Source organism: Leishmania martiniquensis, chromosome 10, assembly GCF_017916325.1.
Source record: "Leishmania martiniquensis isolate LSCM1 chromosome 10, whole genome shotgun sequence".
Lineage (NCBI taxonomy): Eukaryota > Euglenozoa > Kinetoplastea > Trypanosomatida > Trypanosomatidae > Leishmania > Leishmania martiniquensis.
In genome coordinates, this window is record NC_090145.1 from 142,854 (window position 1) to 158,660 (window position 15,807).

At 62.0% G+C, this 15,807-nt stretch overlaps 3 protein-coding genes across 3 annotated transcripts; all 3 read left to right on the plus strand.

The window, feature by feature from the left end:
* Positions 1-2,237: 2,237 nt before the first annotated feature.
* On the plus strand, positions 2,238-5,345 carry LSCM1_07035 (uncharacterized protein; the record flags this gene model as incomplete). Its single annotated transcript, XM_067324427.1, has 1 exon — positions 2,238-5,345. The coding sequence occupies one exon, from the start codon at positions 2,238-2,240 to the stop codon at positions 5,343-5,345; it is 3,108 nt and encodes a 1,035-aa protein (XP_067180631.1).
* A 1,884-nt stretch (positions 5,346-7,229) lies between these two features.
* LSCM1_07036 (uncharacterized protein) lies at positions 7,230-12,950 on the plus strand (the record flags this gene model as incomplete). Its single annotated transcript, XM_067324428.1, has 1 exon — positions 7,230-12,950. The coding sequence occupies one exon, from the start codon at positions 7,230-7,232 to the stop codon at positions 12,948-12,950; it is 5,721 nt and encodes a 1,906-aa protein (XP_067180632.1).
* A 1,197-nt stretch (positions 12,951-14,147) lies between these two features.
* LSCM1_07037 (uncharacterized protein) lies at positions 14,148-15,500 on the plus strand (the record flags this gene model as incomplete). Its single annotated transcript, XM_067324429.1, has 1 exon — positions 14,148-15,500. One exon carries the CDS (start codon positions 14,148-14,150, stop codon positions 15,498-15,500), a length of 1,353 nt encoding a protein of 450 aa, XP_067180633.1.
* Between the last annotated feature and the right edge of the window lie 307 nt (positions 15,501-15,807).

Genomic DNA, 15,807 nt, shown 5'->3' on the forward strand with positions numbered 1-15,807 from the left:
CATTCACCTCTACGAGAGTGTGTTGACTGGACCCTTTTCGCTGGCTGCCAGCACTGTGTGCGTCTGTCTGACTTGACATCATTCGGCATAGAGTCGTCGCTGGGGCCGTTGCGACAACCGATGTCGCCGCCGTGTGTGGCCTCCGCCCTTTTTTCGCTTTGCTTGGCCAGTGCGAAGAGGAGAGCGAGATGGAAGGGGCGGGGGGAAGAGGAGAGAGAGGTCGGTAGGGCTGGGCAGAGGGAGGGTACCGTGTGCGTCGGCCCTCCTCCCTCTTCCCGGCCCCGCCCCTCCCCTTTAACTCGGTCTCCCTCTCTCTCTCTTGATGCGTGTGTGTGTATGTGGTAGGGAGGGGCGGGGTGGGAGCTTTTTTTTCTTTTTGAGGGCGAATGGGCGCGTCTTCCTGTGCGGCGTGTGGCGGTTTCGTGATGGGGCGCGCTCCCTTCGCGTGTCTGCGTGGCTGTTTATTGCGTCCTTCCCCCTCTCCCTCCACACACAAACTTTCTGTTTCTATGGCTTCTCTCTCTTTCGTTAGATATGCCCTCCCCCCTCCCCCCGTTTTCCCCAAAGATCTCCCCTTTCCCTGAGGAATGCCGCCCCCCGCCCCCTCCCTCTCTCCCAACACACACGCAGCAAAAAAACGAACCGGACCAAAGACGCACGCGTCATCATCGAAAAGGGGGGAAATAAGAGTTGGCGGCGGGCAAGTGGAGGAGGGAAGGGACGTCGAGTCGCCAAGCGGCGCAGGCAGCACCGACGGTGCGTCGTCAGGACACCAAGGGGAGAAGGCAGGGGCGGGCAAAGGCGGCAAAGCATGCCGGGTGGTGCCCGCTGTGCCTCCTCCCTTCCCATGCCTTCTCCCCCCGACCCCCGGGCTTTTTTTTCGGCTTTCCGCTCCCGCCTTGACTGGGGCTTGCATGTAAGCGCAGGGACGGTCGCCGATGCTCGCGCAAGCTATCGTTCTGACCCTGCCTTCCACCCATCGGGGGCAGTGTACGAGGGCGTTCCTCTCGCTAGCGCCGCTGGGTGCTTTTCCCGACGAGCTGCCTCCTCCTGTGATGCCCGACTGCTGCGTACCACTCCTATCGCCCTCAACCGTCCCTCTCCTCTCCTCCCCTCTCCTCTCGCACCTTACTGCCCCCTTCCTCTCTCCTCTCTCCGCTCCGTGGCACAGAGCCGTCGCCGTATTCGTTGTTCGGTGTTACCGCTGCGGTTTTCGTGGTGAATTTTTCTCTGTTGCTGACGCCCGTGCTGTGGATCCGATTTCTCACATTTTTTTTCGCGCGTGTGTGTGCGAGGGTGGGCCCTTCTCTGTTTGTTTGAATACTAATCGCTGCCTCTGTGAGTCTCGCTCTGTGTTTGTGTGTGCGTGGCGTCCCCTTCTCCCTGCCCACAAAGGCACACGCACACCTGGGCGTATAAGCCCACCTTTCCGTTACGCCACACACGCGCACAACACTCCTCAACGGTGCGCGCTTACGTGGACGTATATCACATTGCTGCTGCACCGTTGCAGCAGGCCCGTCTACTCGTGCGCACATCTCACCACGTTTGACACTACCCCCTTCGCGCTCCTTGGCTCCTCCGCGTCGTCAGCATTACTCCCCCTTCATCTGTGAACTCTACCGAACCCCTCCCACCCTCCCGCGCACCCCAGTCTGTCTGATATTTCTCTCCCCCCATCCCACCCATCCACTCCCCTCCTCCCCTCCCCGACACACACACACACAACGCACAGACAGAGAGGGAGGGAGGGAGAGATCCGCTGTCCCTCGATGCCGTTGGCGCCCACGCCGAGTCCGCCTCGTACATTCGCTTTGCCCTCGTGAGCGTTGCCTTATTCTCCACTTTTTTTCCCTCTTGTCGCCGTCGCGCCTCCCCCTCCCCCTCCCCTCTTTTTTCCTCTGTGACCCCTCGGTCGGGCTGTGGTCGGCTCTGAATGTGGCCTGCCCAGGGAAGCTTCTCCTCCCTCTATCCCACGTTTGATCCTCTTCCTCGCGCGTCGGCGCGAATCGCCACGGCGTTACACGCGCGCCTGTGGTGATCGAAACGGGCTACTGCCGGTCCGCGTTAGCCACCATCTACGCCCCCGCATAATTTCGCTCAAGCCACTAGAACACATCGACCGAAACTCGTTCACGTACACGTACAGAAGCGCTGCCGGGCCGCTTCTCACAGGGAGGAGGCAGTGAATCCACAGCCACTGAATAGCCAAGCCGTTAGTCTACGCAGGACGCACTATGAACCAGGGGTTCAACCCGTATTACGGCCAAGGCGCCACGCAAGGGGGCGCGTACGGCGGCAGTGCGGGCTACTACGGCGGTGCAGGTGCGACCGAGGCTCTCACGGCAGTGGCTGGCGGCGCGTACGGAGGCTATGGCGCGCAAGCTCAGCCCCAAGAGCAACAGCCACAGCAAGCTTCATCCTACCCTGCTGCTCAGGCGACGTCAGCCGGTTCGTGGGGCAACTCCTATCCGAACCTCAATCAGTACAATAGCGGTGCGGCCACCGCCGCGCCAACGTCGTCGCAAGGCTATTACGGAGGTGGCGCACCAGGCACAGTCGCCAGCACTTTCCCAGTGGGATACGACGGATACGAGCAGGGGGTCGCGGCGGCCGCCAGCAACAGCGGCGGCGCTGTCGCTGACGTGGGCAACGGCGGCTACCCTGGCGTGGCGTCCATGAGCGCCTACAACTCGCAGACGGCGCCGCCGCCGCCGAATTACCCACAACAGCCGCAGCCTCGAGGTGGGTACTACGGCAACGCCAACGCATGCCAGGTAAACAGTGCACCTGCGGCCGCCCCCGCCGCCGCACCGGCGCCGGCGGCCCTCAACGCAACCGACGAAAACGGGCTGCGGTGGACGTGGTCGTGCTTTCCAACAACGTCCAAGACGAAGACGAAGGAAAATCCCTCCGCGGCGACGCTGGCAACGCCGGAGATGGTCATCCCGATGAGTTGCATGTACACGCCGCTGTATCCCATCGAGGCAAGCCAACTCGTACTTGGCGCAGCGCTTGAGGAGCTGTGCTGCACAAACTGCGGCGCCTTTTGCAATGTCCACAATCAGCGGGAGACGAACAGGTATTGGGTGTGCCTGTCGTGCAAGCGCCGCAACTCGTTCCACGGCAACACCACCGTCACAGAGCAGCACCCCGCGCTCATGTACGAGACGGTCGAGTACGTGCTCACCCGCCCACCGGCGGCGGTGGGGGCGCCGCCGTCATCGGTGGCTTTTATCTTTGTAGTTGACACGTGCATCCCATCGGGTGAGATGGCGTCGCTGCGTGCAAGTCTGCTGGAGTCGCTCCAGCACTTGCCGCGCAGTGCCCTCGTGGGCCTCATCTCGTTCGGCGCCACCGTCTCCGTGTGGGAACTGGGCGCTAAATTCGGTGCGGCTGTCCGCAAGTGCTACCTGCTGCGCGGCAACACGGCGAACCCAGTCGAGTCGCTGCAGGGCATGCTCCAGGTCTCGGAGAGTCACCCCGTTCGAGGGCGGCTGCTGGCACCGTTGTGCGATGTGGAGGCAGTTTTTACCTCCCTCATCGAGGAGCTCGAGGAGGACGGCGCCGCCGTACCGTCGTCCAAGCGGCCGCTGCGGGCCACCTCAACGGCGTTGGAGGCAGCCACGTATCTGATGGAAGCCCTCGCGCCACCGCAGGTGGCAGGACAGCCGCAGTACGTGCAATACGGCAAGAGCGTGAAAGCCGGTTCGGCGACTGCAGGGCACACCAAGATGGGCAAGGTTCTCCTCTTCACGGGAGGCCCATGCACGCGCGGCCCCGGTGCCGTCATCAGCACCGACAAGGCAGACATGATGCGCTTCCATCGAGACATCATCGAAGGCGACACGCCGTATTACGAGGCGGCCTTCAACTTCTACAAGGCGCTCGAGCCGCGTCTGATCGCCACAAACGCCTGTCTGGACGTCTTTGCGCAGTCTCTTGATCAGGTCGGGGTCATGGAGATGCGCCGCTGCATCGACCACACGGGCGGGACACTTATCGTCGAGGACGAGACGACGGACATTATGTTTGTCGAGTCGCTGAAGCGCTACTGGCAGCGCTGCGACTTGAGGGCTGGGGCGGGGGACGCAGCGGCGGCGGCGGCGGCGGGAGGCACGTCTTATGCGGGCGCGGACGACAGTTGCAGAAGGGAGGACCACCGTGCGAACTGCGGGTTCGCGGTGCATATAGAGGTGAACACGTCCGTCGGCACGTTGCTGCGCGGCGCTCTCGGTCCGTGCAACGTGGACGTGGAAGCAAATAAGCGTGGGCCCACGCGTCTAACGTCGCCACTGGAGGTTGGCGTTGGTGGCACGACTCGGTGGCGTGTCAGCTACCTCGACAAGGACATGACGCTGTCCTTCTTGTTTGACACGGCCACCGCCAACAGCGAGCAGGGTGGCATAGAGAGCGCGCATGAGAAGCGCTTCATCCAGTTCGTCACGCGCTACACCACGCCGCGCGGGGAGCACCGGGTGCGCGTGACGAGCGTTCTGCAGCCTATTGCCCCACCAACTGCCCCGCCGGACTACTACACACAAGCTGGCGCCTTTGATCAGACATGCGCAGCAACAATCGTGGCGCGCATGGCGGTGAGCATACTGGAGAAGCATCCAGGCAAATGGGATGACGCCAAACGGTGGCTGGACACGCTGCTAGTGCGCTTCGTGCGCCGCTACTCCACCTTCTCCCCTGGGCAACCGAACACGCTGCGGCTCGATCCGTGCCTCTCCCTCTTCCCATCTTTCATGTACAACCTGCGACGCTCTGAGTACTTCATGGTGCTCAACATTTCGCCCGATGAGACGACCTTCAAGCGCCACTGGCTGCTGCGCGAGTCTGTGGACAACTGCATGCTCATGATCCAGCCCACGCTGAACTCGTACGACATGGAAAATCCGTTCGCGACGCCCATGCAGCTCGACAGCAGCAGTCTGCGCCACGATAACATTGTGCTGATGGACGCGTACTTTAACGTTCATATCATGTGGGGCAGTGTCATCTACCAATGGATCGAGGCAGCGTACCACGAGAACCCGGAATACGCTGGCTTTGCCGAGCTGCTGGAGGCGGCGGAGCGCGATGCGCAGGAAATCTTGGCGAGCCGATACCCCTACCCACGCTTCTCGCGCACCGACGCCGACGGCTCCGAGGCGCGCCATGTCAAGACGCGTGTGAACCCGGCCACGAACTACCACAACTCGGGCATGCAGTACGGTGTGGGCCCCAACGGGGCGATGGAACAGGCTGACGTGATCTACACAGATGACGCGTCCATCATGACGTTCATGACGTCGCTCAAGAAAGCAGTGGTGGCCGCTGACGGCACGACGAAAGCGTAGCGCGCCGCTCTTCCAGTGCCGTGACGTCTGCACGGTGCGCGTACCTCCACCGATGACGCGCAGGGGTAGTCGAGCGCGTCGTGAGTTTCCTGTGTGTCTCCTCTTTCTACGCCGTTCTTCCTCAGCGCCCCACCCCCACCCCCTTTTTTCTTCGTCCTCCCTTCCGGTCTCCCTTGGGTGCTTCCTCCCTCAAACTGTGTGTGTGTGTCTCTCTCTGACTGTCACCATTCATGGCCCTGCCAGATGGGCATGAATGCCTATCTCCTTCGCTCGGGAATGTGTATTTATCTAACCGGGGACGTGTTAGCCTGTCTTTCTGTTGCCTTGTGAATCGCGTGTACGGTATCCATGGACGGGCATCTCTTTCGCCCCTCCCTCCCTCCCCGCTGACGCACGCGCGTGTGTGTTGTCTTACCGTCCCCCCTCGCCGCCAGGTGATTTCCCCGCACCTTTTTGTATCTGTCAGTCTGTGTGTGTGTGTGTGTGTGTGCCTGTCTGTGTGTCTGCCTCTCCTCTCTCTCTGTGTGTGTGCACCCCGGCGGAGGTGGTGGTGAACGATGACTGTCTGTGCCACCCTATCGCTCAGCTGACCGCATAGATCTACATCTATATATCTATGCATGTATCCCCACTTCCCCCTCCTCTACCGTCGCGTGCGCTGTCTCCCCACACCTGGCCGGCCTGTGCTCCCTCTTGTCTCCATACCTTTCCGCTCAGGCATGTGTGAGTCACGTCCTCTTGGAACCGAATTGGAGAAGGCAAAAATACCGACCGAGGGCGACCGACCGACCTTCCTCCCATACCCCCAACGCACACACACACACATACACTCTTCCCCTCCGCCTCCCTTCCTCTCCCCTTCCGGCTCACCGACGACAACTGAGCCTAAAACGTAAATGAACGGGTCGAAAGACGTCCATGGTTCTATCTGAGCACATGGCTGAACGTTACTCCGAATGGGGGGGTCCAGACAGACTGCCAGCGCTGCGTGCGCCACTCTTTCACATGCGCAGACAAGCGCACACGCACGCAGAGAGAGAGCGAAAGCACACCCTCATGTCGCCTTCCTCGAGGGAGTGAGGTACGCTGTCGTCATGCGCCACCTCTGTGTTCAAGTGTGCCTTCCCCTCTCCCCCCTTCGCATCCTCCTCCCATGCACCACTCCACACACACATACACACAAACACACAACTGTCTGGCTTTTTTCTTGGGCCCTCTCCTCGCCTTTCTCCTCTCTTCCCGCAATTCGCTACGCGTCTCTTTCCCTGCCTTTTTTGCGCGTAGTGTTACCCTCCCCCTTTTGCTCACTCACCTGATCAGTCGCGCTTGCTCGCTCTCTGTCTGTATGCCTCCCTCTCCCTCCCTCTCTCTCTCGATGCTCCCTGACCACTGACCATTGCGACATCGCAGCCCGCACGAAACCTGAAGTTTTCTCTCCTCTTCTTTTTCAGCAGCCACCCGCGCGCAAGGCTGTGTGCGCCATTAGTACCGCTTGTGAAGGGTGCATCGCGCTTGCACATTGAGGGGAGAAGAGGAGGGGACGCATCGAAGACTATACGCAGCCATCAGCTATCGCAGCAGCTGAATCAGTCCTTATCGGTGTCTCCGCCTCTTCCGTCGCCTGCGCGCTCGCCTCCTCCTCTCCCACGCCGACAAAAACAAAAGGAGCACCAAACACACACGGAAAGCAGTCCTCAGTCCCTCAACCACACGCACCCCCCTCCCGTACACACACGCACGCACGCACACACACAGAGACGCGATTCCCTATTTGCTACTGCTCCCATATATATATATGTAATTCTTTTATATTTTATTTGCCTTCATCGTGTGTGCGCATCCCTGCGCCTTCAACTGTCGCCAGAGTCCACACCCATCTCTACCATGTCCATCAGCAGCTCCGTCACCTACGCACTCCTGTGCGTCTACTACGCTTGCCGGACCACGCTTCTTTTCATGGTAGAGATGCTCCTGTTCCTGCCCTCCTACTATCTTGTAGAGCGGCACGACACACCGAGCGTATGGCTGGGACGACGCGGAGAGGCTCAGGTGCAGCCGGTGCTTTCCTCAGCCTACCAATACCAGAAAGCGGAGGAGCGCGACACGTCAAATAACAGCGACAGCGTGGACATGGCGAAATCAGGAGCTCGCGCGCAGTCGCTGGATGGCAGCACCCGGGAAACGGAAGACAGCCGCGGCCTCCTCTCTCGTAAGGCTGTCGGCCGCATCCGGTCTCTTCGCACAGCGAAGGAGTCGTCGTCGTGGTGGTGGCCACAAGTGCCGCGCGCTGTTAGCCCCTTCTTCGCTACACGCTTGCCTGATACACCGCACTCGCGCCAGCAGCGACAGCGCGGGGGTCTCTCACCAAGTTCGTATGGTCGCCCGCCGGCTTCAGGGCTGAAAGGCTGGCACGATGAGGACGGAAGGGATGCGGAGGACATGAACGGCTCCCAGGGATCGTGGTCGAACTACACGGTGGACGCAACACCGATCGGGTCCACGGTCTTGCGCCCCCTCTCTTTGCATACAGTAGACGTAGCTGTGTGGCGCGACGGCAGCCCAGGGGGTGAGCCGGCACCCATCAGCCTCCAGAGCAGCCCGATGCAGCGCACTCAGCGCTTTCTGGTGCCACGAGCTCTTCATCAGCGCCCCAGCGGCGGCGGCTTTGACGAAGAGGACGCTGTTTACGCCAGCTTTAATGAGCCGCTTAGCGCCACTGTAAGCGATGCCGCGGATGGCGGCGATCAGCAGCCCTGCGTGACGGACACCTTCTTCGATGGTGTGGCGGTGAGCGTGTCAGTTTCACTTCCACCTCAACGGGAGCCTCAACAGGGTAGTCTGGCTGCAGCACGCCAGAACGCTGGCATCATCGCCGAGGCGGAAGGCCTGTTGGCTCGATGGGGTGGCCGGCAGTGTGGGGTTGCTTCGCAGAGAGCCACAGCCCGGGCCGCATCCGCGCAGGCGTTGACCGCTGCGGCGCGAGAGCGCCTGTGCACCACAGTGCCGATGTGGTGCACAGTCGTCTTCCGCTCTCCCGCGCCACCATCGGACACCATCAAATGTGTGGAGAGCGCATCGACATCGTTTCGGGGCCAGTACGGCTTTCTGCCGCCCTGGTACGCCGTTCACGCCCGCGCGCAGTTGCTTTTAGCGCTGGCGGACCCGCTGCTGCGCATTGCGGCGGAGCTACTGTGCTGCCGAGGTTGGAGAACGCTGGCGGCGTTGTCTACGCCGCTGGGAGAAGAACTGAATGATCTGGCCAGTATCGCTACAGGCTCGGCGACAACTGCGTCGCCCGAAGAGGAGGTTCGCCATCAGCGCACCCGCGCACCCCTGCCAGAAGGGTGGTCGGAGCGCGAGTCGTGGCAGGACGTCGCCGCCTTCCTTCTAAGGCCTCTTCTCATGTGTGCTCGCCTCCTCTGCAGCCTCGTCTACACGATCGTTCGCCCACATAGCGCCATGGCGCCGCTTCACTGCTGGACTTGCACGGCCGCACCACCCACCTCGCACGGCACCGCTGTCGACGGCGGTGGGTGGTGTCCGTTCCGCCGCCTTGAGGGTGCCATGCAAGCCTGCATTGATCGGTACACCACAGACACGTATCACACGTTCGAGCCAGTGCACGCCGACACGACGGCGGCGACGGCGACAGCTCCATCGATGCCGGTGATAACCCGCGCTAAGGGCAGTATTTCTCTTTCCGCGCACGGTCCTTCTCAGCCAACGACAGCCAGACCGAAGGTGGCGGCAATGGCCCGAGCGCAGGCGCACATGGCGGGCTTGCCAATTCCTATTTCCTCCACCTCAGCACCGGAACCGGTGTGCCAGCAGTCAGTGGGCGTGTACTGGCTGCATGGCCGCCGGCCACCGATGTGGTCTGCTCCTCCAGCTGCTGATCTGCGCAATATGTCCATATCGCAGCCCCCCTTTCCTGCTCCGGTGGTGGTGCTGCTACTCTGCCCATCTCTCCTGCAAGGAAACGGGCTGTATCCGCATACCGTAATGCGACTCAGCCACATGTGCCAGCTGCTGACCCTCGCCGGTACTTGGCAGACATCGTTCTTCACAGGCGAAGCAGCGGCTCCCCTCGACGATGCGAGGGCCGACCAGGCGCTTCTCAGTTCGCGTCGCGCTGCGACGTTGAGTCGGACGACGCAGCATGGCGATGGCTCGATGGAGAGGGAGGAGGCCCTGCCGACCTTCAAGGCCGGTGTAGAGGAAATGGCGTACACCCCTGCGATGCACAGCACCACCAGCCGCTCTCGCGCAAGTGAAGAGAGCAGCGAGGCCGAAGTCAACGACACACCAATGCCGCAGGGAACCTCGTCGTCGCCGATATCGGCAGCACGACCGGCGACAAGGCCCGCCGCACAGTGGTACGCGGCTGTTCCTGTTGTCGAACTTCGGGTGCCTGCTGCCTCACCAGAGCGCGCCGACGACATATCAATGCCCTCGCTGACGCTGCGAGATTTGCGACACGTTGTGAAGCGGTTGCGGGAAAACCTGGAGGTGTGTCAGCCTCCAGGAACAGAGGAATCGGGGCCTTTCACGTCTACTACAGCCGTCTATTCGGCTCCTCCCGATTCGTATAGTCGACCGCCGTCGGAGGGGGCCGCTGCTACGGCGCCCGCGGCCCCTCGCTCACGACGGCCAGTGTATATTGTGGGGGTCGGCTGGTCGGAAGCATCGAGTCCACTTTTAGAGCTGGCGATAACACAGCAGCAGACGCCAACCGGCAAGGGCAGCCGCCCCGATGGCGAGAGCGAGGAGGGCACTGGGGCACGTCCCCCAGCGCGACTTGACGGGGTCGTGTGCTTCTCGCACACTCTTTCTTCGGCCTTTCAGCTTCTTCCGGAGCAGCACGCTGAAGCGTTGGCGCTGAAGCGAAAGGAGCGCAGTACGTCATCGTTGGCGAAGGTAGCTCGGCGCGCATCACATATTAGCAATAACAGCTCCGGCAGCGGCAACGACTTGAGCGCCATCGCCGCCTCTATCAGCGCGGCGTCGCCAGCGTCGGTGACGCTGCCCGCCGCGCCGCACATGCCGCGCATCTTATCCCAGCTCACCACCGGACCGGCGCGGCTGCTGTGCCTGCTGACACGGATGCAGCTCATCGCCGATGCACTGCTCGCCCATCGGCAGCATCAGGAGCAGTCGCAAGGCGGGGTAGCTCTGGCAGGCAGCGGGAGGATCTTGAGAACCGCAAAGGTGTGTCAGGGCGCGATGGACACGCCAGCGCGGCCCGACTACAAAGCCCGCAAGTGTGCGAGCGCGCCGCCGTCGCAGGTGGGCTCCACGGCGTTGCCTTGCATCTCCTTCTATCAGATCCTCCACCTCTTTCGTGAGGCTCGCGAGGAGGTGAACCAAGCGCAGCGCGGCCTCGACAGAGCGACCATTACGTGGACGCACCAGCAGCAGCAGCGCTTGCAGGCTCGATTGGCGCAGCGAAGCGCCGCCCTCGACTGTCTCTCCCCCGCGAGTACGGGCAGCCTCTGTGGCGTCCTGCCAAAGGTCACAGACAGCGATTTCAGTCTCGGCATGCCGCGCGACACGACAACAGCGCCGCACTCGCAGCCGGCATGCAGGCAGGCGCCCCTGATACCGTCTTCTTTTTCGTTCTCTGGGGCCGCCTTCATGCCCAGCACCAGAGCAAAGGCGCTGCCGCAGCACGGCCTTTCTGCAACACCACTCTTTCGATACGTGCGTGCAGCTTCATCACCGGAGTCATTTGTGGCTTTGGGAAATGCGGCGGCTGCGGCGGTGCCCACGGTGCCAAGTATGCGCGTGGGTGATCGGCGCGATGCGGAGAGAGAGGCAAACGTGCTGACCACGCGGACCTTCAGTGCTGTTGGTGGCGGCGCTCGTGTGCCGTTCTCGAGCCCCGACCAAGATGCATCGCCGTCGTCCGTGCGTCATGACTTCTTACGGGAGCCGTCGACGCTATCGTGGCTGCCCCACCTCGAGACCGTCACGGACTGGGAAGAGCTGGCCAAGTCACCAATCATGGCGGGGGTGCAGCAGCAGCGTCTCGAGGCGGCATGCAAAACGGCAGATGACCTGCCCCCACCACCCTCCGTGGACCCTCCGGCGCCGCTCGGCGGTGGCAGGATGCAGGCCACCCCAGCGTCCGCGTCTCTCCCTGTCGTCAGCGGTGCTCGCGGTGGAAGCCGACGTCATCTTCTATCCGCTCCAGGAACAGAGGCGGAGACGGGGCGATACGGAGCAAGCGGCTCCCTTTCCGCCTCCCCATCTTTCCCGGCCGGAAACACGCGGCGGTGCACCTGGTCGCAGATGTCTACCGATGATGTAATAGCCTCCTGTACGCTGCAGGTGGTATCCCCCACGGTCAGGCAAGCAGCTCGCCTGCCTGGGAGCGGGGCTTCGGGAGTCGCGCAAGCTGCAGTCGCGCTCCGCGGCACTCCTTCTGCGAACAACAGAGGACAAGCCGCGCCGACCTTGGAGCGTGAACGGCTCGCCAGCGAAGAATTCAACAGCTTCTTTGCGACGCCGGCATCTTCGCCGTTGCTCTTTGTTCCCGCACCCGACGGTGGCGCCAGCAGCGTGTGTGTGGTGGGGGCAGAGAGGGAACGGGGCAACGCCGCGCTTGCTAGTGCGACATCCACTTCTACGGAGGCAGGGCTGCACGCGCCGGAGAAGTCAGCGATATCGTCCGTGCCGATGCCGCCGCCACAGCTGCAGCAGCCCATACCGTACCCGCCACCCTCGCGGACTCCGGCACTCTCCTCGCAAGCTGCGGCGCTGGTGGAGTTGCGTGTGCGCTCCGCTCAGCATGCAGCTCTCATTCAGCGCATCCGAGTTCCCACGCTGCTCGTGCACTCTCGCGATGACCCGGTCGCCCCGACGTCGACGGTGCCCTTTCCGCTGCTGCAGGCGAACCCGTGGATAACGACGGTGCTGACGCGACGCGGCAGCCACGCTGTCTTCATGGAGAGCGTCTCAGAGGTGTGGCGGCGGCCACGGCTGGTGGTGACGGAGTGGATGCGCCCAGCAGGGATGAAGGTTCCTTCCTCTGACTCCGCCGTGGCGGAGAACAAGATCCACCTGTCAGGCAGCGGCGGTGTTTCTGGCGCGAGGGAGGCGTTCCACGACAGGCCCCTGCTGGCGCCTCTACGCCTCACGAAGGAGAAGGCACCGCCTCCCCAGCCAGTGCCATCGGCCGTGGCCACGATCCCTCGGTCGCCCGCACTGATTGCCGCCGCGAGTGTGCCGAATCCGTCCCTTCCTCCTCAAACAAAGGCAGCTTTCGTTCTCCGTGACGGTAACAGCCGCTCTAGTACCAGCATCAGCAATTCTTGCAGCACCGATGACTTCAACGACGACGATGACAGTGAAGCTGGCGTCCTTGTTGAGCTGATCCCTGTGAGAGACGCAGCTGCTGATTTCAAGCGGCAGAGAAGCAAGCCGCAGTGCACGGCGTCCTTCAGACACGCGCAGCAGCAGCAGCAGCACCAGCGTGCGGCCGCTGCGGCCACGTCTCGGTGGCAGGTGCGGATCGATGGCACAACATGGCTCGAGCGACTTCTTTTTGAGTACGTCGAAAAGGTCATCCTATGCCAGCCGGCCACGTCCTACCCGGTCCGCTGACGAAGGCGCAGACGGTGCTGCCGGTGTTGCCGTTATGGTGTGTACATGCGAACGGGCTGAAGAGGGGGAGGAGGGGGAGGTCCATGGTGTGACAGGCTCCCCCCACCCCACCCCTCCTTCTCGCCCTGACCCAGATTCTGCTCCCTCTCTCACTGGTCTGGGTCCCTTTCGCTCTCCCAGGGAAACAGTAATCCGCTCTTGCACTGCTGTATGTACGCGGAGGCCCCCCCTCCCCCGCCCTATCTCCCCCTCATGTATGCTGCGCAAGTTTACCCCGCTGTACGGTGGGTTCCTCTCGATAGAAGTGAGGCGAGAAGTGGAAGGGACTGCAGCAGAGAAGACCGAAGAAAATTGTGTCCACGGCTTCGCATCCATCTCCTCAACAGGCCTCCTCGACCCTTCCAGTCGCTCCGCTGTTCCCACGCTTGTTCGCACTTCATCACAACTGCGAATACCTCGTGCAGCGCCCTTCTTCATTTTTTTTGCTTCCCACACGTGCTCATCGGCACACATACATGCACACACATAGTCACACCCACGTACACGCTTACATGCATCTCAGAGGCTCACCGGCACAACCTTATCAGCAGCCAGGGGGCCGGTGATGCTCAGGGTGCATGTGCGTAAGGGAGCGCATGCCTATTTGCGTGCTTCTGTGTGTGTGGCATGCCCTCATCCACGCCCCGCCATAAAGCCCTTGTCGCCGTATGCCCCTCGTCCCGTCTGCTTAGCATGGAGCTGCTTTCTTTCCCCATGCTCAACCGCTACGTAAAGGACATGTGGCGGTGCAATACCGCTCCCCTTGCAGCTGACTGTCCCCTTCCCATTTTTTTTTCCCGCCCGCGGCTCTGAGGCTGTACTGGCACGCATGCCTGCCTGCACTAGTGCCAGTGCCAGCAGCTGCACATGCGTCCACCCATGTACGCGCCCGTCGATCGATCGTGGGCCTTGGCAAACGTCGCCAAACGTACATCGTGTCTGTGCAACGGCTTCCTGCGCAAGGCGCTCGAGCTTGCCCTTTCTGTGGGCGTGAGGATTCCCTATGCTGCGCATGCCAAAGCCCCCCCCGCCTCTTCCCCCGCCCCATGCACCCCCCCTCCCACACACACACACACTTACACACGCCCTGTCGCTCCTCTTGCTAGCCAATTACCACGGATAAACTGCAAAAGAGAAGGAAGCATAGAGGCGGACGGTATGTCGTCCGCCGTCACTGTGCATCCCTTGGTGCTTCTCAGCATCGTGGACCACATAACCCGTGCAAGTCTTCAGCAGCAGCTGCAAAAACAGGAGAAGGCGCCTGCTGTCGCTGCCCCCTCACCCCTCACCCCAGTTTTCATGCCCACTGCAGGCTTGCTGATGGGGACCACGAAAGTGTCCGCCCCCGCTGACGTCAGGACACGCGATCACGCGGGGGGCACGCGAGGCATCACCACGTCTCTCTCCGCTTCCTTTGAGCTGCCGCTACGCTTACGTCCACCCGACGGTGTACTGGCAGATGTGGCACCTTCTGGAGACGCCGCTTTTCTTCAACGCGTGCTTAGCGACGAGACGGACTGGCTGGCTGCCCAGAAGCACCGTGAGCAGCTTAGCGCGGTGATGCCCGAGATGGATATAGTGGGGTGCTACGTGGTGTGTGCCGGCTCGCGCTGGACGAGCACGCGGCACCAGGAGGGCGACGATCACGTTGACGGCGCCCCGTTGTCGATTGGAGGTGCTGCCAAAAAGGCGAAAGGAGAGTCGGCGGTGATTGCCGACGACGGCATCGTGGCGATCGCGAAATGTGTTGAGCGACTGCTGCGCCGTCATGCATTGTTGCCATCGATGGCGGTGGGGCTTGCTTTACTGATCGTGTACGACGAGGAGGTGACAAGCGCTGCCGGCGAAGTGAACTCCGCCGCACCCGGCCTGCGGAAGTTCCCCGCGGCTGGACGGCTGCCGTTCGACTGTCTCTTCGTCCCAAGCACCACTGTCCGCGACCAACTGCGAACGGAGGAGGTGGCGGTGTGCCCTACGGATATGGAATGGATTGCCTTGGCGAACGAAACTGTGACACCGGCCCACCATCAGAGTGTGGAAGCCGCCCCTCCTCTATCTATACCGCCAAGCCTGTTGCGACGTCTTTGCAACGCTGCCTATTCGACCTCTGTAGGTGCCGCCCGGGCTGCAAGAGAGCTAACGCACACGCAAGCGCCATTGATGGCGTCCTCACAGAATTCTCGTGCCGCTGAGGAGCTCGTTGGGAGTCTTCGGCTGATAATGCGACTACTATCCATGCTGACGGCATCGCCAACAAACCCAATCGTGACAACGCCTGAGGACGTTGAGCTGCTGAGAACTGTGGCGACATGCCTGCGCAATGTGCCGGACAGCAGTCCATCCCCGTCGCATGGAGAGCAAACAACCCTGTGTGCGCTACCAACGGAAGAGGTGCTTCGCGCGGTGCTTGCCGTAGAGGTGCAGTGCGCGTTGCGCTTGTGTTCCCTGCGTAAAGCCCAGCCGCAGGTGCTGAGGAGGAGCCCCTCTGCAACGGCTGCTCTTCATCCCTAAGCGTGTTCGCTCTGGACAGCCCCATTCGCTGCTGCCACCCGAGCGTGAGGGTGGTGGTGGTGGTTGCTGCACGGGTGTCCCAAGAGCAGCAGCGCCAAGACAGCCCTGGCAAGGGCATGCGTGGCAGCTGCTGAAACAGACAGAAAAGAAAGCGCCATTTCCTCTACAGTCGCGCGCCTGCTCTCTGTGCATACAGGCGGGGGAAGGAAAGAGGGCGATGCACGCCCGCATACGACAGGCGAGGGCAGATGAAAGGACAAGATAAGAAAAGAAAAACACCGCCGGCGAGGGAGGGAGGAGTACGAGG